At 33.2% G+C, this 23,566-nt stretch overlaps 1 protein-coding gene across 1 annotated transcript; it reads right to left on the bottom strand.

The window, feature by feature from the left end:
• Positions 1–6: 6 nt before the first annotated feature.
• LOC106666192 lies at positions 7–20,572 on the bottom strand. The gene is made up of 35 exons (XM_014393203.1): positions 20,318–20,572; positions 20,078–20,261; positions 15,018–15,172; positions 14,684–14,944; positions 14,397–14,613; positions 14,222–14,325; positions 14,039–14,154; positions 13,833–13,952; positions 13,454–13,756; positions 13,239–13,388; positions 8,970–9,162; positions 8,712–8,909; positions 8,482–8,653; positions 8,234–8,421; positions 7,968–8,163; positions 7,606–7,880; positions 7,333–7,549; positions 7,108–7,276; positions 6,855–7,044; positions 6,217–6,694; positions 5,909–6,151; positions 5,729–5,848; positions 5,569–5,664; positions 5,391–5,503; positions 5,116–5,328; positions 4,864–5,053; positions 4,640–4,803; positions 3,378–3,729; positions 2,949–3,321; positions 2,675–2,890; positions 2,301–2,509; positions 2,008–2,230; positions 395–550; positions 160–331; positions 7–98 (listed from the first exon to the last, which is right to left on the bottom strand). Exons 1-35 carry the CDS (start codon positions 20,464–20,466, stop codon positions 47–49), a joined length of 6,927 nt encoding a protein of 2,308 aa, XP_014248689.1. The 5' UTR covers positions 20,467–20,572; the 3' UTR covers positions 7–46.
• Positions 20,573–23,566: the final 2,994 nt, after the last annotated feature.

Raw genomic sequence — 23,566 nt, 5'->3', positions numbered from 1 at the left:
CAAATATTATTTGAATAACAAATTATTTTATTAGTTGAAAAAAAAGTTATGTTTCAGATTTAATTTGGGAAACGTCTTCAGATCCTACTTTTGAGAAGCTGTAAGGAAAAAAGTCATATTTTATTAAATTAACAGCAGTCGTTTCAAAACTGATATTACCTCTTAACGAAATCTTGTTTTTCAATGCTGATCGATGATTTTGTTACCATTATATTATACAATCGGATCTCCTTGCCGTTTTCTGAGGTCAGTTTTAAGTAAGCTGAAAACGAACTTTCAATGTTCTCTTTTAAGTGAATGGGAAAGTCGACAGTCCCATCACTCATTACATCTGAAAAGAAAAGTTTATTTAATTTATTTGGAATTTGAATTGCCTCTTTTGACTCTTGCTTACCGGCTATTGTGAATATAGGAGGAAATTCAATGTATGGACATTCGCTTTTGACATTAAACGTTACAGATTGGTTAAAGATGAAATCAATTTCTCCTGCTATTGGATTATTGGATTTACTCAAGAGCCATTTGATCAATTTTAAACCAATTGGTTTCTCTAAAACCAGAGAATCCAAACATCAATTATATTTTGAATACTATTATTAAAACTAACTAGTATAATGAACTTTATATGAAAACTGTTTGAATGAAGATAACAAGGATTTTTGTTAATTGGTCAAAATGTATAATTATCATAACATTTTTAACTTTCATTGAAGGTTCAGTGTAAGTTGTCAGTATATTATATTTAATTAAAGTAAGAGAAATGTTGTCTGAGGCAAATATTCAAATTAATGAATGATCTCTGTCATTTGCATCCATATTGTTAAAATGTAAATGGTTTTTGCTTAATAATTGCTAAATAATTTTATACTTCATTAGCCATAGAACAAACAAAGGGTCTAACGAAGAGCCCACGACCCTCAGCTTCACCACAACTATTTTTCAAGCCGAACTGCTAGCCAAAGAAACATGTGCACAAAAAACAAATAATAAACATCTCCCAGGTGAAACAATTATAATGCTTTCAGATAGCTCTAAAGGTTCTCCAGGCCTACAAGATCAACTCAAAAATTTTCTGGAACTGCTTAAACGCACTAAAAAACTCTGATATATGAATAGCCTAACAGCTAAAATGCCAATTTATGAATTGAAGGTAAACTTATGTGCCCAAATCCATTTTGTGGTATAAACTATTGAACCCTTAAAAAACTTTTAAAAAATGGAATTTTGGGTGACTAAAAAACACAACAAATGGGAGGAAAAACCAAGCATGAGGCAAGCAAAAAGACTACTCACTAAAACAACCCAATGGGAGAAAGCAGAAAATTTGCTTTTTTAAAAAATTAATTACTTAGAAGAAAGGAATTAAAAACTCTTAGTGGTATATTTACAGAGCATGCTGCCGTAAAGTACCACCTTAAAAAATGGGACTATCAACAGACGACCAATGTTGATATGTATAGAAATGACAAAACATGCAAGTGTCCTGCTGTAGGTATAAGGAGATTATAATAGCTGGGAAAACTGCTCTTGAGCCTGTAGTTCTTGGTTAGATACCCCTGAGAAGAATTCCTCACTTCGTAAAACTAAACATAAATCTTCCAGGAAATCCTGGAGAAGATCAGCACAATAGACAACAGTTTTAGTGCTAAAGGTAGAAATCTCAACAATTCCAAAAGGTGGAAGAAAAAAAGTTTCACCATCCACAAAGTAAGTGAGTTTGGTCTGGAATTTTTAGGCAATTTCGTTATTATAATTGGTTTTTTATTGTACCAAGCATTTTCTAGAAGGTCGAGTAAGTTATCATTTATTTTGTTTGAGTTACTAGATTTTTTGAAATACTTTAAAAAAAATTGGTTTTCTACATGTAGTTGGCAGTACATCTTGTTGATAAATTATATCACCTATGACATATGCTATGTAACTGCTGTATAAGTTTAGTCTTATCTGCAGGTTCTTCTTTTTTTGTTTTTTAAGTAATAATTTCACCTAAGGAAAAATTTAACTTACCCACATACGATGACCAAAACGCTTTGTCTCTTTTGTTCATTGTGAGAGAAAGCATGGTGTTGGCAGTAGACCAAAATTTATTGTTTCTTGCCGGGAGTGATATCATCACAAGCCTTGGACACTGTGCCACACACATAACATCTGGTACTCCGGCACAAGGTGCTGTCATGAATGGCACGGAGACTGTATAAAATGGCATTTCGACTCTTGGAATTATGTGAATCTTTAATACATGATAAAACATAAATAAAATTGATTAAGAAAGACAGTTCAAATTTTAAGGTGATTTTTACTTTTGTTATGAAATCCCCGATTGTTGGGTTTCGGAAAAACAGATAAAATTCTTTCACTTTCATTGTATAAGCTGCTGTGACCAGACTGAGCAATGATGGCTTCGCACTGTGTATCGGTAACAATTCTATTCTATCGTTATTAAGGTACAAGCACCTTGGAATTGTCTGATGTTTTATTTCCTTCCAAGGTCTCATTGACAATTTTACTCCTGCAATTAAAAATGAAATCATTTTTTGTACAGTATAGCACTTTTATTTATTTTAAGTAGATCACTAAACACTTTTTCCTTGAGAATAACTTAAGAAATTATTAAGACAAAATTCATAGGCTAGAACTTTTACACATGCATAAACTAAATCATTATTTTGTTTACCAGGTTTTGGTTCTTCTTCACTGTACCAAATATCAAACATTCCAGCAGTAGAAAATGGCGATAATATGCCCACATTTATTGTGGCAACTTTAAAAAGTGGTGTATGTATTTTAAAGAAATTTTTGACATGAAATTTTTTTGCCTCGCCTTCAACAGTAAGGGCAAAGTTTATCGCAAAAGCTCCAAGCTGTCCACAACCACAAAATAACAGAGTTGCTGAAAATATGTATTTTTTTATATGTGCAGTTTGGGGCACAAAAGTAAAAAGTATTACCTTTGACTTTCCTCATCATTCTTGAACTGTATTTAATTGTGACCACAGTCGTGTCTTTGCCATGGACCAAAACTACATTTTTATGTGGTGAAAAAGAGAACAGGTTGTTGGGATCACCGATTTTCTTAATGTAGTACCCGATTGTCTGAGTAGACGGGTTTGTTATATGGAACTTTCTTTGCATAATGGAGTTGAGGCAAGTTGAAAACTGAAGGACTGTCTCTGGAACGTAAGATCTCAATACGCTGAAAAGATGTCCAACAACGAAAATCATCAGCATCGGATTGGGTGATCGGAAATCTCTGGCTGATATGGACAATCCTAAATGGATGCTCACCCAAGCCAAAGTCAACATACAAGCATTGTGCTGATACTAAAATAATAATTACATTTTTTTAAGTATAAATTTAAAATAAAAATTATACTGACCTGAGAAGGATCTGTTGGATCGAAAAATACATTATTGAAAAACTCAGAAGTCAAATATGGACAATAATAAGCAGTGACAGTGATCAAAACTACAGCATCCCTAAGATCTGTTGTAAAGTTTTTCACTTTTCTAGGGGGTAGTTTCAGTTTAGGGTTGAGGCTTAGCCATTTAGTTCGCTTCTTTTCAAAAATAACGTTTAACCATTTGAGTAGGCATTTCTCTCCGTATTGTTCAAATGGTGCTATACCAACAAAATCACTATGGGAATTTATTTTAATATCTGGCAATTTAGTAAATTTCATATTTTCAATTATTTGCTTTTGGAGTTCCTTGTCTTCATGTTCTTCTGTGCTAAAATTGGGTAAAAACATAAGTATTATCAAATATTATGGTGTGTTTTGTTTAAATATTTATAAGTATGCTTGTGTGTTATATGTGTGTCTTGATTGAAATCATTTTATAAATGATTATTCAGAAATCGTGAGGTGCGGTCTGGTAGGTTTCAGATGTAGATTTCAGAAAGACATTTTCTTTATCGTGCCAACGTTTCAATCTTTAAAGAAAATGTCTTTCTAAAACCTACATCACACCAGACCGCATCTCACGATTTCTGAATAATCATCGACTAACGGTCACTAATCACCACTCATTTTATAAAAATTTGTTTGCCAACGAGGATCCAAGGGATTATAAATTATCTTTCTTTGTACCATTTTTATACATGATCAATTTTTTCAAGTATTGTTTTGCCAATGTTTCATAATTACCATCTCAATTTGTCAATTCAGTTTAATTTATGATTATTGAACTTTCAACCCCAAGGGTTGTCACTCCCTTATGTGCTGACTCGGGTCTATACCTCAGGAAAGTTCGCCTATCCGTTTTGTGGTCAGGCCAACCAACTTAGGTCATTTCAGCCTCCAATGCTTACAAAATATAATCTAGCCTAAAACTAACTAACATCTATAGTACAATCGCACAAATAAATACATTCACATCTATGTACATTGCACTTATTCTTGATGGTTGGTAGAGTACTCAACATTCCTCCATAGACCTACATGCAATAGTGTAAGATAATCAAAATTAGGGTCGATGCGGTACTTTGATAAATATTCTGTCATTGATCCTAAACACACATACGCTGGAGGGGCGATGGTGACACTATATTTCACCATCAGCCCCTCAACCACTTATTCTAATAAATACAAATATTTATGATTATCGTTTACATCTATAAAAAGAAATATGTAATTAATACCCGACAGTACAATATGGCTCAATGAAAAGGTCCGAATTTGTTCTTAGTTGTACTGTGGGAGCAAGAACTAATACTTTGTACACTTGAAGCAATATGTCGAGCCAACTTTGAATTGAGTAACGAGTAAATATGTCTGCTCTAAGCATTGGTTTTGCCGGGAAAACCTGGAGAAAAAAAGATTAGTTCGTTTTATTTTGTAAAGAAATTTTTCAATAATTGTTCACCATGTATTCATTGACTTTATCTGACGGTTGCATTAGTTTTGTATAGTAATACACATAGTCATCATAATCTAATAAATAAACTGGGAAGATATGCGATATAAATGCTCCTTGGGTTTTTAAAAACTTTATAATCTGTTTATAAGCTGTGAGACAATACATGATTCTACCATCATCATCTGCAGGAACGGATCTGTATGGATGTCAAATACTTTGGTGAAAATGTCTAAATGAGCTAAACAAATTTAATCATACGGAGGTATTATGTACTGAGCGTGGAATTCCCTTCCTGCATATCTGAGTACAAGGTCTAAAAGAGACTTAACAACAGAGTAATAAGGATTTTTAGAACGTGAATGCACTGCAGTTTGGTAGTGTTTTGAAAATGCCATGTGATCGCCGATGATCATTCTGTAAATGCCTCCAAACCCTTGTTCAAACAGCCAATCTTCTGTGGCAGTCACAGTTCTAGTAAAAAAAAATTGTTTTTCAAATATTGTAATTGTTATGTAATAAACAACACCCCGTACTTTCTCATCATGATTGCAAAATTTGTTTCACTTGAAGACATAGGAAAAAGGGGATAGTCCGCTATGTCACTCTGTTTAGACTGATCAATATTAAAACGCGATACAGAGGCCACCTAATTATAGGTTCAATTTATTTTTATATTAAAAAAAAAAATTTCAATGAAATATTCAGTTTTACCGGTAATTCTAACATTGAGGTGGGATGAGCTAATTCTGATGCACTGCCAACAATTCCATACACTTCAACACTAACAAAGTTGTACTCAGCTTCATACTAAAAATATTTTTTGTTATTATTCATCCTGTGTTTTAATTCTATTATAAAATTTGATATGTACAGCTCGAAGATCCCCTATTTCTGTTAAATAATAGTATGCATAAGTCGTTAGAAGTGAAATATCTGCAGTCACCGTAAACCCAATTCTACTTTCACCATCAGAGCCATCTGAAAATATTATCTAAACAACAAAAGTCATTAAAAAATGTTTTGAAATGACTAAATAATAATTTTTTTATACATAGCCGCTATAAGTTGCAGGGCGTGAACTTATAAATTTTATTTGCACTGGTATCTCAAAGTTTTCTTTGTCTTTCACTATTTCATTTGTGTTTGGATAAACGAGTGTTAGCACTCGGTCGTTATTTTCTCCCTGAAGTCCAATAATGGAGTGTTTTAGCAAAGAATTCTTGCATTGATAATTTGCTATAATAGTTATAGTCTTTTGTATTTCAATACCAACTGGCACAGGCATAAAATGCAGCTAAAATCAATATAAAAGAATGATAAAATAAATTATAAGAGTACAAAAACAAACAAAAATACTACCAATGATTCACTGCAATATAATGTTGATTTGTGAAAGATCCCGTTTAATTTTAAAAAGCAATATGGCCTTTTTTCATTATGTTCTTTCACTGTAACTGAAAGCTCTTCCTCAAAGGCACCAGGGTGTGGCGGTGTGAATGAAACAGCAATCGTTTTGACTTCCATCGGTTGTATTATTATAGGTATGTTCAGAATATTCTCTTTCTTAATGCCCACTAGCATGACGGAAAATGGGCGATAATGTTTCGTGTCAAAAAGCTGTAATACGACTGTAACTTCTTGCTTTGCGAGACAAGTTATATCAACTGTTTGCCACAAAGAAGTTATCGTGTTGCTTTCGCACTGTGGTGGTTTAAAAAAATGCATTTCTTTTTTAGAACAAGATATCTGACCACGCACTGACGTTGAATGAATATTGACGCAGGTCAATGCTTTTGGAAAATCCATACCTGGCAATTTATTTTTAATCGTACCCAAACTGAAAACAAACAAGATGTCATACAAATTAATTGTATTTTAATCCTGTTCCAATTTTATTTTCATGACTTAAGTAAAAGATTAAATGTAATTAATTAATTAAATTTAATAATGTTGATATTTTGTCTAATTGAAAGGTTTTTTACTAATTTAACAATCACCTTCGTGCAACAGGTCTTATGAAATGTACTGGACTCCAGGTTTCTGGGTGTTCTAGTAAGGGTGGTCCAATAGTGCCGTTCACAACATATGGCAGTATAAACTGATAGGCCGCCAGATCTTTTGGCTCAAAATGTAAATACAGTTTAAGCGTTTCATTTGCGTCTATAACAACCGGATCGTCGCCAACTCCTAAAATAAATTTAAATAGAAATAACTTATTCATTTTCGACAGTAGTTGAATTCTGGATATACCTTCATCAAAACTTTTATTAGTTTTTGCAATTTTCATTTGCGGAAAATCATGCAAAGGGAATGTGAGTCTGATCTCAGCCAAACTTTGGTTTTCGATAGTTAATGGTATTGTTGTAAAAGAATTACAAGGGCCTCCTTTAAATATGATTTTTGTTGGTTTGAACGTTACCTAAAATCATTGTTTAAGGAAAACTTAAAAAAAAAAAAATCAATCACATAACATACCCCTGGATATACAACATATCCATTCACTTTTAATTGAATGCAGGTATCTCCTTCAGTTTCAATATCTGTTCTAAAGTCAAATGATGTTATATTTAACATTTTGAAGCTTATTTCCAAAAGGAAACCAGCTTTTGCTTTTAAAATTCCTGCGATCGGGCTGATAGTGACTCCCTTCAAAGGATTTGGATTTGTTAAAGAAAAATAACAATCGACTGACCTAATTACAAAATATTAGTTTCTCACTGAAGCAAAATAATAAATGTGTGATATTACCCATGGTTAAATATGATAACTTTTTTTTTATAAGGCAAGCCCAATGGTATGTTTGGGCAACTGATTTTTGGCATAAATATGCTCAATGAGCTAGTTGTGTCGATAATATAATTTATAGGGTATTGCACTTGGACGCCTTTATCTATAAGAAAAGTTGCAACAGTACCAAGACTGTATCTGTCTTTGAATTGGAAATATACAGAACAAGTTATAACTCCGTTTCCAGGGACTATTCCACAATTTGGTGTAATATAAAATGGACACGGGTGGGAAATCTGAAATAATTTAAAATATACTCATTGCTCTCAAGAACCCAAAATTATTCAATTCTGCAGTGTGTGAACAAATGTTTTAACTAGTACCTTCCATCGAAATTTTGTCGGAACTCCAAGAGGATTGACAATTTTAATCGGTGCCCAAGTCTTGAGAAATATGTCTGAATATTGTGTCTCATACATGGTTAGCTCTGGCGGTTGTAGTTCTAACGTTCTCTGAACCACCTCTGCAGCAACTTTAAGATCAAACCGATGATGCGTGTTAATTATGTAATACATATTGCTGAAAATACAAAAATCAATACATAAAAACAGAATAACAATAATTTTTCTGAAATGGTAAAATTAAGCACCTAAAGTGCATTCCAAGAGTGTCCAAATTGATGACTATATCTTTCTGAGTGGTTTCCATTGCTTTTACAATGAACGCTGTGGGTGGTGCGTGTTGGCTATCTTTGATAAAAAACAATTTAACAGATATGTCAAAAGGGTTCAAGTTCTCTATTACAATATAACTCTTGCAGTCTACTCCAGGCGGGATCTTGAAATATAATGCCAAAATAATGTATACATACTTTGCATTTTCATGTTAAAATAATACCTTTCCAAAATCGATCTCCTTTGGTTTGACTTTAATGTTGAAAAGATGCATGGGTACTAGCGGGCAGTTAAGGTCAGGCACATATAGTTCCTTAACGGTTTTGTTTTGGCAAATAGAAATTGATCTTTCTTCTTCCTCGATTGGCGGCATCATGCCAATCATATTGTAAAGCCTGAAGGTTTAAAGTTTTATTATGAAATGCAATGCTACATTTTATGGGGTATGTTTACTTTAAGTTTGTAACAGAATATTCTTCAATCGGTGAGGGTTCTTTGTTTTTTATGACCTGTTTCGCTTTCTCTCCGGTCTTTGTGAAATAATCCCGCCACAATTTAATCTCTTTATTTCTGAATTCCTCTTCTTTTTGGGTTCTCCTGTAGTTCCAATTTGGTGGTTTTAAATATCGAGGTAGCCCAGTGAATATTGTCCTGTATCGAATGACGACTTCTTTTAAATATATTCATGTGAAAAGTTGATTAATTTTTAACCTGGCAGTTTTATCGCTTGATAATGGTCTTATTCGTCCCATTTCATTTGGCAAAACAATTCTCGCCTCACTGTTAAGCCAAGGGCGAGTTTCTGAAGGTGGAATGACAAGAGACTTGGGAAATTTTATTGGACTGTTGTATTTTATCATTTCAACATGTGAACCAGCTTCAACGAATAATTTTGGTGTCAAGCCTGGAATTTCAGAGACAAATTAAAAATATACCAAAATGCCTGAAAAGCTAATGTTTATGTGAATAATTGTAAGTGGGTAATTGGTTGGATCAATTAGGTTACTCACATATTCAATATTACAATCACATGGAACATGTACATAACTATATTGAGATATGAAGAAATTTAAGTATGGATATGAAAAAGACCAGATAATTTTGTCTTTGTCAAGGCAGCATGTAAAGAGTGTACTTATTTGTGCATACATAAAATGTATACATAACATTACATTTTTGTTATCATAAAGAACACCTAAAATAATACCTTTCCAAAATCTATTGAAAAGCATTGAACACATAAAAAAATAAGCCATAAAAATAAACAACTATTATGAGGATTTGTTGAAATAGTGTCGCCTCATTCTTGACTGCTCCTCCCGACTTCACAAATTATGAAACAACAAGTCAGTAAGAAACACACATTATGAGGATTTATTCTTAGGTCAAAATAAAAAAAGAAGAGTATTATATTTTAATGCTAAGGGCTTTAAGCCCCCTTACATGTACATAAATTTAGTTTATATTTATATATTTTATAGTTTATTAATTTTGATAATGCTGTTGTAAAAAAAGAAAGTCTAACTGCAACCAGTATCACCACAATAGAAGGGAAATAGAAATAATAGGGAGCATTGGTGGCCATAATGGTTTAGGCGTTGACACAGCATTCATCACTGTAAGTAAGGTAAAGGTCCCGGGTTCGAATCCAGCGGCCCTGCATTCGAACCTGACATACTTACAAATGGGCTTTTCAAAAACACCGGCACCCTGAGGAGTAGGAACTATCTTTTTAAAAAGATTAAAGAATAAAGTGTGAATTATAAAGCCTTTGTACTTCTTAAAATTCTATTTTAAAATAAAATCACTAGCTTTTTTATCTATTCTTTTTATTTGTAAATTTTTAAAATTTGTGAATTGCAAAAAAAAAAATCAGTATAGTTAAAAGAAAATATCAATGATATAAAAAAAACCATTCTTATATATATATATATATATATTAAAAAAAAATATTTTAGATAAAACCTATTGATGTCAATCCAGTATATTCATCTCATATAGAAAAGGTAAATTTCTTTGGGGCGATAATTAGACAAAAATTATGTACAGTCGTGTCTAAAATCAATGTTTATATTTTTTAACATTTTAATTATTCAATTATTCTAACGGAAAATGTTATTTCACGCTCTAGTTTACAGTGAAGTGTTAATTTAATAGGAAAGTTTAAGCATGTAAAGATGTAATTTTGTTACTTTTAGAAAAATATTCCAGTAAAAATAAAATTATTTGATAATTAGTTTGATCATGATTTAGTCAATTATGTGGAAAGTGTGTTTTGGTTATCAGGCCAATAAGGAAAAAAAAGGGGGGAGTATGTAGATTCGATTTTTGTAAATGATGGTTTATTTATTTTAAAGATTAAGTAGTATAACTAGTAAGTCTACCAGACCGCATCTTTCGATCTCCATACAATAGTAAAGTAATAATATACAGCAATTATAATAATAAAAAATATAATTACATATACAAAACAATAATATAGTCAATAAAATATAAACTATTTATAATCGATTACGAAAGAAAAGCAGAAAGAGAAAAAAGAAAAGGAAGAGGGAAGAAGAAAAGGAGATGATTCATGTGGGTTTTAAAAACTCAGATGCCCTGGAGCTGAATCAAGCCAGCAAGGAGGTAGAACATGCTTCCTGGGGAAGCAAATTCCATAGTCTTGTCCCTCTTGACCCTGCAATTCTGAAGGATAAGGCTAAAGGTTTAGAGGAATGTTGAAGGCTTGAGATATGATTGGTGCGTTTGGATAAGGAATAAAGGAAAATAGTTCATTCAGGACATTTATTTGATTTAAATTTTAAATATATATATTGAAACTCAAAGTTTATGTGTGTGTGTTTTATTTAGTGACCGTTAATTAATGATTATTTAGAGATCTTGAGATGCGGTCTGGTGTGATGTACAACCGAGTGACAAAATTATAGACACACCCCTAATTGTTATGATTTTTTAATGTAATGGGTTTGGACTACAAATATTTATTCAAAACACATGAAATAAATATTTTTCTTATTAAACTTTAATTTTTCAGTAAATAAGAGAAAAAATTAATAAAATACTAAAATTAAACAATTCTGTCTGCGTCAAAATTATAGACACATGGGATAAAATCAATTTAAAACAAGGTTATAATATTTTGTGGCATTACCACTCAGTTTTATTATTTCCAGTAATCTTTCTGGAATGGTTTTGTACAAATTTTGAATAAAATCTTGAGGCAAATTGTTCCAGGCAGTGGTGACAGCTGTTTTAAGTTTGTCAACAGAGTTGTACTGCTTACAGTCTTGATATACCATCCTCGATAATTTTCCCCATACATTTTCTATAATGTTCAAGTCTGGTGAGAGTGCAGACCATTCAAGTTTTTCAATTGCCGTTCTGTGAAAACCATTATTTAACGATTTTTGCATAGTGTGTTTTGTCCTGCTGGAATATTGGAGTCCTTTCGCATAAATCGCTGAAACTAGTTTTTTCTTTGTCTAGTAATTTCTTATAATATTCCGAATTGACTTTTTTTGGAAGAAAACAAAGATTCCCTTGTTTATTACACCTAATACACCCCCAAATCATCAAAGATCCACCACCCATTTGGCGCCGTGACAAAATTTTTTCTTCTTTAGTTAGATCATGAAAATAGTATGCGTATCCATCGGGGCCGTCCAAATTGAATTTTTTTTCGTCAGAAAAAATAACTTTTCGCCAATAATCTTCATTTTTCAAAATGTGGTTTTCAGCAAATTTGACACGGGCTAGTTTGTGGTAGGGTTTCAGAGCTGGTTTGCGTTTCAGTTTTCTTCGGACTATGTTTTCAGTTTTTTTAAGGAATCTCTGAATAGTTCGAACAGAAACATCAATACCTGCCTTCTCTGCGATGGCTTTTGCAGTTGAAAAGCTGTTTGAAGCAATGCGCAGGACGTGCGATTTGTCTCTTCTGGTCAAGGAAATAGGTCTTCCAGAGCCATGCCCTCTTCCATAGTCTTCACCTAGTCGTATTATCTTTGATACCGATGAAAAACTTCGTTTTATGCATCGGGCGATATCTCAGCTGCTCATTTCATCTTCATTGAGCAAGTGAATCAACTGGCGCTCCTCATCAGAAAATCTTCTTTCTTTGGGCATTTTAAATTAACTTTGCTCCAAATGAACACTCAGTAATCACTTTACTAAGGCACGGTACAGTGATTACTGAATAAACCTTTGAAGTTATAAAATAAACGTAAACAAAATGTGTGTCTAAAATTTGCAGCTAAATCAAAACAATACTGTTCATTGAGATGTACATTTTTATAAGGTTATCAGATCAAGCCATTTCCAGAGTTAATTTTCTTTTAATATCATGAACAATATTCTAATGGCAAAAGAAATCATTTTTGACTGTAGAAATCGTGATTTTTTAATGTATCTATAATTTTGTCACTCGGTTGTAGGTTTAGAAAAATGTTGGCACAATAAAGAAAATGTTTTTCTAAACCTACATCACACCAGACCGTATCTCACGATCTCTAAAAATTGTTTGTAAGTGCTTAGAATGTTAAAGTTGCTGAAGACATTAACGTAGGAAGAAAAATGACCCCCTGTTTAAGATCATAACAGTATCTAATACAGGAATGATAAGCAATTTGAAAGCGATGAGCAGATTGAGAGTCTAAGGAAATTGAAAAAATACCGCTACAGTAAGAGAATAAAGGAATTATTAGGGATTTAACAAGGAGAACTCTAGTTTTCTGTGGAGTGAAAAAAACTAAGGCATTGAAGAAAGGTTTGGTTTACTACTTTACAAAATAACTTGTAAATAATTACTACTCACAAAATTTACAAAAGTGAAAAAAAAAAGAGAGAAGAATACTATGCTATCTTAATGAATGATAAAACATATTAATTTGTCTATTTTAACAACAATATAACTAAAGTTTGAACATTTCATGACTGTTCAACCTAAATAAACTTAGTATAATATAACGCAACAATGAATACCTTCATTAATTTTTGGCTGCGGTTGTATTGCTGGTGTCACAGCATGGATATTCAATTTGACCTTAGCATGTCCAACGACTATAGTATTCGTCTTGTCTGTGTGATTTGCATGGGATAAAAGTTCAAAAATTAAACTTTTGTTTTTTAAATCTAAAAATGTATATAAGTATAAATCATAAATTGCAAATATAAACGATTAATTATCAAACTTTTACTTAAGTTTCCAGGGATTAGAGTTACGAGTACTTCTACTGACTGTTTGTATTTAAGAAATAGGAAGTTTGGTTTAACTTCGATGGACGGTATCTTAAAATATCTGAAACCCATTGACAAACCGGTTGACATATTTGTAAGAGTGAGTACTTTGTTGTGCTCTGTTCCAGGTAGAACATTTTCAAATATGAGCTCATTTGGGACAATCTTCAGAGTCGGTTGCACTCCGACTCCATAGAGGCAAAGCCTTATGGAACCATCATCGATCATCATTGTCTCACTATCTTTTTCTAATTCAACACCTTCTAAAAAATTATTGGAACAATAATAATTGAATTGCATTGGGCTTGATAACTTTGGGCTCTTCGTATTTATAATTACCATCAGTATGATATTTTGTTAGGCTTTTTTGTTCTGCCAGTGGTACTTCATCGTCAGTGACGTTATTTTCTTCAACTATAGGCAGTTGGTTTCCAACATCACTGTTTTCTTCAAATTCTCCTGAATAAAACGGCAAATAACTGTTTAATAAAACATTAAACATGGAGAATAATGTAGTTTTTATAATCGAACTTGTTTTGCTTTACCTTTATGGGCTCCAAACATAACATCCACTCTTTGGATTCTTACAAAAACTAAATACTGTTCTGTTCTTTGTTCACTGATCCAGCCTTTTTGTTGTTCAACAAATTTTGGATCAAACCTTACATGAATAAAATCAAAATTAAGAAAATAATGTTTAAGTGAAAATATAAAAGGTGTCCAGTTACCAAATGGTAAATATCCTTCCCTCAAAGGGTAACAAGTTTCCCTCTTTTGGATATACGGAAAACGATTTAAAACTTTGATCTATTTCTTCTGCTTCTTTTAATGACTGCATATTTTTGTAAAATAATAGAGAAGATTATTATTTATCCAATTGAAATAAACTACTGAATAAATTACAATAATTGAGTCATTCGCTTCTGCTGAAGTAACAAATACACCATCAAAAGACGAAACATTTCTCACGATTAATGTTTCATAACGTTTTGCTCCAGGAAATGTACCTTGTAAATCAATGAGTGTAAAATTTCCTGTACTATTAGGATGAAGAGCTTTGAAATATGGAAAAACCACTTTGACTTTGACTTCTATTCTATGCGAAGGAGCTGATTTTACCCTTTAAATGATTTTATTTTTAGCAAAAACATTTATATTTATATTTGATAAATTATATGGACTTATTGTACCAAAATTCCGAACTGTGTTGACCCACAACTAAACCTGCGAGTTGTATTTTAATTTTAATTCTTTTATAAGGAGCTATTTGGAAATTTTTTCTTGAAACAACCAATCCAAGCTCATTTTTCCCCAGGTCTATAGATCCTTTTGTAACGCAAGATCCTTGATTGATTATCAGAATTTCTTTAGTGACGTAAGGACAACCGATGTCAAGTCTTCCGAAATCTATTGAACTTGGTATTACTAAAACCTTGGGTTCTCCTTTGAATCTAAAATATATATATATTTTTTTTTAAATTCACAACAATATTACAACAAAAATCTCTAAAGAGAACAACTTACACTTTTATGGGCAGATGTATTTCCTCATTCACAACAACAACCGTTATGACTGAATCAGTTATACAACCTTCTGTACATTTGTATGTTATTATCTTTGTTAAAACTAAACCAGGTGCTAGAGTTTTTGTTGTTCCATTATCGTTAATAGAATAAGACTGAAATCAAATTAAAAAAGGAAAAGGAAAAATGAGAAGTCAGTAAATTTTGAGCAAACACACTTTACATTTATTACAATTATATTAAAATATACAGGGTGTCATTTTTTGACGCACCATTGGAAAATCAACGTGGTGCGTTTAAATCTGACTCAAGACCTATTTCTTTTGATTTTAACATTAAAAAAAGGAAGTGAGTCAATTTTCGATGCACCATAGGAAAATTGACGGTGCGTCTAATAATGACTCGGCACATTTTATTTTGTTAGTCTTGTACCAAAATATAGGCGAGTCACTTTTTGATGCACCAATCGTTACAAATTAGCAGGTTGGAAGGAAAATTAACAAAACCAACATTATTCAAACACAATGTAAAAATTAAAAAAAAAATCTTCACAAATTAATTTGATTAAGGTTTAAGAGTATTTTTTTCTGGTAAAGTAAAAAGAATTAAATAAATGTAACAATCTCCTTTTTTCTGGTAAAGTAGAAAGAATTAAATAAATGTAACAATCTCCTTTTTTCTGGTAAAGTAAAAAAAATTAAATAAATGTAACAATCTCTTTTGTTAGCAAACCAAAAATGTTCAAAATCAGTATAATAATTGTTCGAACAGACCTCCATTTGATGCAACACAGTAGCTTAGTCTATCGTAAAACGATGATTGGATGAAAAAATACTCTTAAACCTTAATAAAATTAATTTGTGAAGAATTTTTTTTTAAATTTTTACATTGTGTTTGAATAATGTTGGTTTATTTTCCTTCCAACCTACTAAAACTAATTTGTAACGAATGGTGTGTTGAAAAGTGACGTCTATTTTTTGGTATGAGACTAACAAAATAAAATGTGCCGAGTCATAATTAGACGCACCAATGTTGATTTTCCAATGGTGCACCAAAAATTGACTAATTTTCTTTTATTAATGCATTAATCAAAATAAATGAGCCTCGAATCAGATTTAAACGCACCCATGTTGATTTTCCAATGGTGCGTCAAAAAATGACTCACCTTGTATATACATATATCAGCCAAAATAATATGTGCTATAATAAATAGGCAGTCAGATTCTCCTGGTCCATGCATGTTCTGACTGACATTGAATGATGGCTGAAAAAGTGATCGTGGCTGATTACTGCCCTTTGTGGGTGCCAGAAACTGAACGGCCGACTCACATTCATATATGAAATACATGACCATAAGGTATATTTGTATTTTGTTTCTTATCACTATGATGTAGATATATTGTAAGTTGGGATGTAATATACAGCGCTCTTTAAGAGCTATTGTATATTATGCACACCGGTGAGTCCTATTTCATCAAGGAACTTGATTAATAGGCCCGGTTTCAGTGGTTGAATCTCTTCTATGGTCACATTGTACATCCCAAAGCAGTTCCTCCTGTGGGCGAGTCTAGCACTACATTTGTTAGTAGGTGTGTTGGTGTGTCCTCTGCCTCGTTGCAGAATCTGCATGTGCCGTCTTGGATTATTCCAATCTTCTTTAAGTTCATTTAGCTTGCAGAGTCCTGTCAAGAATCCTGTTAGGATTCGCGGTGTATTCCTGCTTCCTTTTGAGACATTCTGTAACTTCTTTCCTTCCGACATTTGTCTTGGATTGTCTGTGTCTATTGAGTGAATTCCATTGTTCCTTATTTTCTTTTTGTCCTTCTGCCTGAGGTAATGTGGGTTCCTATGCCACAGAAGGGTTTAGGTCCTATCAGCATTGTAGCAGCCCCTTTCCTTGCAAGGGTGTCTGCTTTCTCGTTGCCTTCTATTCCCATGTGTACTCCGACCCAGCAGGGGCTGACCTAGTTCTACATACCTAATAAGTTTAATTTGGTTTTGCAGTTCAACATCATTTATGAGCTAATGATATTTGAGATTAGTGCTTTGATGGCTGTTTGGCTATCTGACATGATAGCTTTGTTCTTGTTTATTCAGAAATCGTGAGATGCGGTCTGGTGTGATGTAGGTTTCAGAAAAACATTTTCTTTTTGTTCCAACGTTTCGATCTTTATTGAGATCATCTTCAGGGCTCAAAGTGTTTGTCTTCTGTGTAATTGTGCCATTCGTGCATGTCGTGTTGAGAGTGCCCTGAATAATTATTTTTTGATGGTCACTAATCACCACACATTTGTTCTTGTTTTTGTACCCTTTAGTCAAGTTGAATTGAGTACATCTCTTGACTGCATGAACCTCAACTTGGAAGATACTGGTGTATTTTCCCATGGGTTCTGAGTATTTGGTTCCAGGACTGAAAACTCCTAGCCCTGGACCTTCCTGTGTACTAGATCTGTCTGTGTACAAAAGATGGTGCTATAATTAAAGGAGGTATTTTCCTCTCATTCCCATTCTTTTTTGGTACTTTAGTTGGAAGTTTTGATTGAATTCAAACATCCTGTTTATGTCGTCTCTTGGAGCCATGAGCATTGGACGGTCCTTCATTATTTTGTTGCTGTCTCTCCGTTTGAGTTTTATTCCTGTTGAAGATTTCTTTTTAATGATACTATAATTCTAAATTTAATCAGCTTCTATTAAATATATAATTACTCAATTAATTATACACAATTTTTTTCCAAAATGAAAAATTTGTGTCACAGGCGGGATTCGAACCCACGACTTTCGGCTAAATACACCGATGCTCTACCACTTGAGCTACCGTGACTTCGATCGCCCATGCCACAAACTTCTCATTTCGACTACCCGACCGCATCTCACGATATCTGAATAATTATTGTTTTTTGTGCTGTCCTCATTACCACGTGATTAGGGGGATTAATCCCAATATTTTTTTCCATACCAACTGTGGGACATGTTCTCATTGCTCCTGTTATACACATGCGTGCATTTTTGTGAATTCTTTTCTTTTAGATACTTGTTCTGCTTTATCGGCAGTATCTTTATGTAAGTATAGATCTTACCATCATGGTGTACATCCACACATTTTCCGGTATACATCCCCAGTTCTTCCCTGCTATTCTTCTGCACACCATAAAAGCTCGTGTCGCCTTCATAATGGTGGAGCCGATGTGTTTCTTAAATGACAGTGTTGTGATGCCTAGATATTTGACCTCTTTTTTTATTTCAATCACAGAGTTATTGAGTGTTATTTGTCTCATTTGATCCAGTTTTCTTTTCCGTGTAAAAGCGACAATGGTTGTTTTATTAGGTGATATTAGGGTTTTACACCACTCTTCTGTGATTATGACAGAGAGTTTCCTCGAATTTTCCCCTGGCAGTCAGGACTATTTCATCCACATAGCCCTGACACCTTATCCCTTTACGGTCCAGGGTTTTGAGCAGTTCATCAAATGTTAGGATCCATATTAGAGGTGACAGTACCCAGCCCTGAGGACTTCCTTTGGTTGTGCTGACTTGTATAGTGTCTGTTCCTATATTTCTATCAGCTGTTCTAGTTCTTTCTTCAATCCATCTAGATATGGTCTGGTCTACGTGTTTTTCTCTAGAGATCTTCATGGATGCGTGAGATGCATTGTTGAAAGCTCCTTCAATGTCGAGGAACGCGCAGATTGCTGTTTCCCTTGTGTTTCCCCCCTTCCTAGTGTTTCCCTTAGGTCACTAGTTAACTGGTGCAGAACAGTTTCTGTTGATCTTCCTGCTCTGTATGCATGTTGACAGTGATGTAGTGGTTTGTCTACCAGTGCTGTCATTCTTATATGGTTATCAGCTTTTCAAGTGCTTTCAGTAGAAAGGATGAAGCTGATTGGCCTGTGGGATTTGGGTAGTGTAGGGTCTCTTTTCCCTATTTTCGGTATGAACACCACCTTTGCCCTTCGCCATTATCTCTATGATAAAAACATTGAACTTTAGCCGGGCAACATAAGTAACATAAAAGGGGCGGTAATAAACTGGACCAATACTTTCCCTTTTCTTATTAACCCAACCCTATTCAATAAGTTGCACATAGTAATTGGTCCAATTGGAGCTTTGACTCCATTACCATTTGTTTAGTTGGCCTAGTTTACATGCCAACCCTTTCTTGCAGTTGACCCAATTTACAATTTCTATAGTTCCCACTTTTGGCTGAATTTACGTGATAAACAGGACAACGGTTCAACTAAATTAGTTTATTTGAATGGGAAACTGAAACTAATTTAATTGAGCAGATTTAGTTGAACCAAAAAGTACAAACTGTTAGTTTTAGTTTTCAACTAACAACCAGAACTTTTTTTTGAACAAGACGGAAGACGCAATCATTGGTTTCGGAGAATGCCACAGACACACTCACATGTACATACAACAAAAACGCAACTAAATTGGTCAACTAAATTAATTTAAAAACTCAATTGATGAACTAAATTAGTTTAAAAACTCAAGAAAAGTTTTAGTTGTTTACTAACAGTTTGTTTTTAGTTTAACTAAATCTGCTCAACTAAATTAGTTTTAGTTTCCCATTCAACTAAACTAATTTAGTTGAACTAAAAACTGTCAACTACTTTTGTTGACAAATTTAGTTGCAACTACTTGGCAACTATTAGTTTTTAGTTGAGAGTTTAGTTCAACTAATTTTTAGTTAATAATGCCCAAGTCTGATACTTCAGACATTAATTTCTGAATTTACAATCTCCCTGTAAAAATTCTTTATATAAATTTCCTTGAAGACAGCTTGATCATGCCTAGTAAAGTTTATAATATTTGTAAAAAGTACTTATTTATATACAAATACAAGTTAAAAAATCTATTTATAAAAGACTAACTATAAGCAATAGCACTCATTTTGTTCATTTAATATTTTACCATATTTTTTACTTTTATCATATGCTTTTTTTCAAATAATTAACATGTGTTGTACAATGTAGTTTTAGATTTCAGACGACAGTTACAAAAGAAAAAAAAAAGATTCAGGAAAGTTTTAAAATTAAAAATTTAAACCAATAACGTACTCGTGAAAACGGTTGTTTGAAGCGGAATTGAGTAATGTTGCAGGAGATGTTCTGGACGCACAATTCAACAGTGTAGATCTGGCCGACGTACACGTTGTTGAATGTTATGACACATGGGATGAAGCGAAGACCGAGGTATTCGTATGCTGTTGACATATTTCCTATGTTATAGTTGGTCACATACCTGTAAAGAAAAAACAATTTATAAGGATTGTAGGAAATTCACGTGATTGAACTCACTCTTTGGTCAGTCGTGCAACAGCAGTTGGCGGGAGATTCATGTCAGACGTGTTGTTTTCAGAAGGATTCTCCGACGAACTACGCCTCCTTTGCCCATCCTTGTTCTCCTGGTCATTTTCCTTCTGTGAATGAAGGCTCTCATCGCTCATTTTGCTTTGTTAGATTTCTTTTTAAAAGCTTCAAAATTCCCTTTGATAAACTAAAAATAAAAAAAAAACAAATAACAATTTGTGTCTGGGCTTACTGATTAGACTAACATATGTATTTAGTTATACAATCATATTTTTTTTCATTTACAACAGTAATAATTAATATTATATTAAGCTATTGCTGTAATTTGATAGGAAAATATGTTTATGAAATCAGTGTTTTTTTTTACATTTACAAAGCTAGATTTATCTACATGTAAATATGACTATGGTAAAATAATTGACTTTTGTAGTCTTGAATGCACTCCGATGTAAATATTAAAACACTCACTTGTACAAGAGAAATGCTCTTAATGAGTTAAAAACGAATCAAGCCAGTTCATTTTTATATTTAATCATTTGTGAAGCTATCCAAATGATCAGCCCAATCGGTAAATGTGCACCATCTTTTTTTGTGTCCCATCTGAGCAATGGGCATTCAGTATTTGGATATTTATATTCAAATTCTTCAACTGTACTGTTCTACTGAGGAATGTTTTATGTTTTAAAGATTGCTCAAAGAATTTTGCAATTGTCAGTGACAAAATTTGTAATACGGAATAATTAACATTTTTGTGTAAGGTCTTGGTTGATATAAAAAAGTCGTGTCACAAGCGGGATTCGAACCCACGACCTTCAGCTCAATACGCCGCTGCTCTAACCACTTGATCTATCGTGACTTCGGTCCACTTGGACACCAAATCCCCATCTCAACCTACAACATTTCGAATTTTCCCTCCTTTTGCCATTTTTTAATTAATTGAAAGAAATAATTTGGTCAATCAGACACTAAATATAATGGATATGAAATAATATTGTACAGAATAAAAATACCGGATCAAGTAGTATAACTATCAATTTCATTCAAATTTCATTTTACATCCCACTTGGAAAAAATTCGATTAAAATAAAGTTATTTTTATTTTTACCTCGTCTACTTTTACTAACTGACCTGACCTTCCTAGCAGCATGGCACTTCTCATTAAACCAGCTACAGTAAAGACATTATCACACTTTTTTTTTACCAAGTCCTTTTTTCACGTTTATTCTGCAATATAAATAAAATATTAATCAGTCAATCAATTCTTAAGATACTCAATGCATATTAAGAAATCCTCAACTGAACCTGAGCACATATTGTGCAGAAAATACCTAAGTATTGGTTGGTTTTCCCAAAAAACTTCCACTTATTCTTTTCTTTTCCATTGTCAAGAACCTTAGGATTGTCCTGAAAGCCCATCTCCCAGATTGCTGCTTCTCCCCTTCAGTACATGTAAAATTAGTAGTTAATCTTGCCATAAACCTTGATGTGGAGAAACGGCCGGTCTCATCACGAATCTTTTTTTTCTTTTATTAAAAAATTAAATTAACTTTGAAGTCTCCTTAAATGATAAATTATAGTACAATGTATTTTGTGAGATTCAAGCCTGATAGGGCAATACAAAGATGACCGTTTAAAGAATGTATTGCCCTTCTTTTTTCCACTATTGAAATTAAAAGGGCAATTAAGTTTTTTGGTGCCAAGTTATAACAGAAAAGGTAATCAAAGAGACAAATGGCAAGGGATTGGGGTCGGTAGATAAAGTGAGGAAGGGAATTCCATAGAGCATGGATGAGGGAGGAACAACTGATGTAGCAGTTCTGTGTTTAGGAGTAAAGAGGTCAGAAAGGCCAAAGTGAATTTGACAGGAGGTACACGGGATCTGAAGGTAAGATGATCATATACAGGGTGAATTGCTACTCGTGCTACAAACTTCTCCAGTAGATTCTTCACCCTAAAATGAACAAAAAAGTTCATATTGTCCATGGTCCGATTCTCAACCATTTCAGAGTAATTTCGCTTTTTATCGATTTTGAAAGATATCACGTCCTGGCGTCGGAAAATCGTGATATCTTTTAATCTAAACATTTCTCTGAAAATCTAATAGCACCGTTGAAATTCCCGTTAATTTTTCAATAAGAAGATGACGGTGGCAAAATGTTTGGGCTAATTTTTTGTGTTTTATTTCAGCCAGAACTACAAAAAGAGTGGAAAATTGTGTAAATCGGAAAGTGTATAAAGTAATCCAGAGTTTCTAATTTTAGTCTCAGAAGGCAGCAAATTTGAGGAAAACTACCTGATTTAATAACGCTTCCAACGCACTCGTCATTTTCTTATTTAGTGGTTGTGAGACCAAGATGTTGATGACAAAAAGAGAAAAAATGGTGGTTCAAGGATTGCTAATGTTTGAGAGTGACTTGCTACTCGTGCTACAAACTTCACCAGTAGATTCTTGACCCTAAAATGAACAAAAAAGTTCATATTGACCATGGTCCGATTCTCAACCATTTCAGAGTAATTTCGCTTTTTATCGATTTTGAAAGATATCACGTCCTGGCGTCGGAAAATCGTGATATCTTTTAATCTAAACATTTCTCTTAAAATCTATAAGCACCGTTGAAATCCCCGTTAATTTTTCAATAAGAAGATGAAGGTGGCAAAACGTTTGGGTCTTTCTTCCTTGACCTTCTAGCTGTTTGTAAACTTCTTAAGCATTACATACTAAATGGGCATTAAATTAAATTAAAAAATTTCAATGGAATTATGATTTTGATTCTCTCTAAAAATTAACGGGGATTTCAACGGTGCTTATAGATTTTAAGAGAAATGTTTAGATTAAAAGATATCACGATTTTCCGACGCCAGGACGTGATATCTTTCAAAATCGATAAAAAGCGAAATTACTCTGAAATGGTTGAGAATCGGACCATGGACAATATGAACTTTTTTGTTCATTTTAGGGTGAAGAATCTACTGGAGAAGTTTGTAGCACGAGTAGCAATTCACCCTGTATGTAGGGAAGGGAATGGGAAGATATCTAATAAAGGAAGAAGCTAAGGACAAGTAACTTTTTTCTCTTGCATGATTGGCAAAGCTGATTTTAACAATGCTAGGTAGCGTTAGGGGAAAATTTGTAATTAAAAAAAAAACCTCTATGTCTAAGTCAAGGAAGTAATGCTTACAGTTGGAAGTGTATTAACCACTTCAAATTGGTCTATAGATCAATCACCTCTGGGATAG

Source organism: Cimex lectularius, unplaced genomic scaffold (assembly GCF_000648675.2).
Source record: "Cimex lectularius strain Harlan isolate CLEC.00 unplaced genomic scaffold, Clec_2.1 scaffold30, whole genome shotgun sequence".
In the NCBI taxonomy this organism is placed as follows: domain Eukaryota; kingdom Metazoa; phylum Arthropoda; class Insecta; order Hemiptera; family Cimicidae; genus Cimex; species Cimex lectularius.
Note: the sequence above shows the minus strand (reverse complement) of the source record. Positions and strands in the feature narration are given on the sequence as shown.

What these genes read in the sequence shown, in the direction of transcription:
- LOC106666192 (XM_014393203.1), bottom strand. Translation starts at nt 20,466, where the DNA reads ATGAGCGATGAGAGCCTTCATTCACAGAAGGAAAATGACCAGGAGAAC. An exon ending in CCTCAATGTTAGAATTACCG is followed by an intron (nt 5,504 to 5,568) that starts GTAAAACTGAAT and finishes ACCTATAATTAG; the next exon opens with GTGGCCTCTGTATCGCGTTT. An exon ending in AATGATGAGGAAAGTCAAAG is followed by an intron (nt 2,891 to 2,948) that starts GTAATACTTTTT and finishes ACATATTTTCAG; the next exon opens with CAACTCTGTTATTTTGTGGT.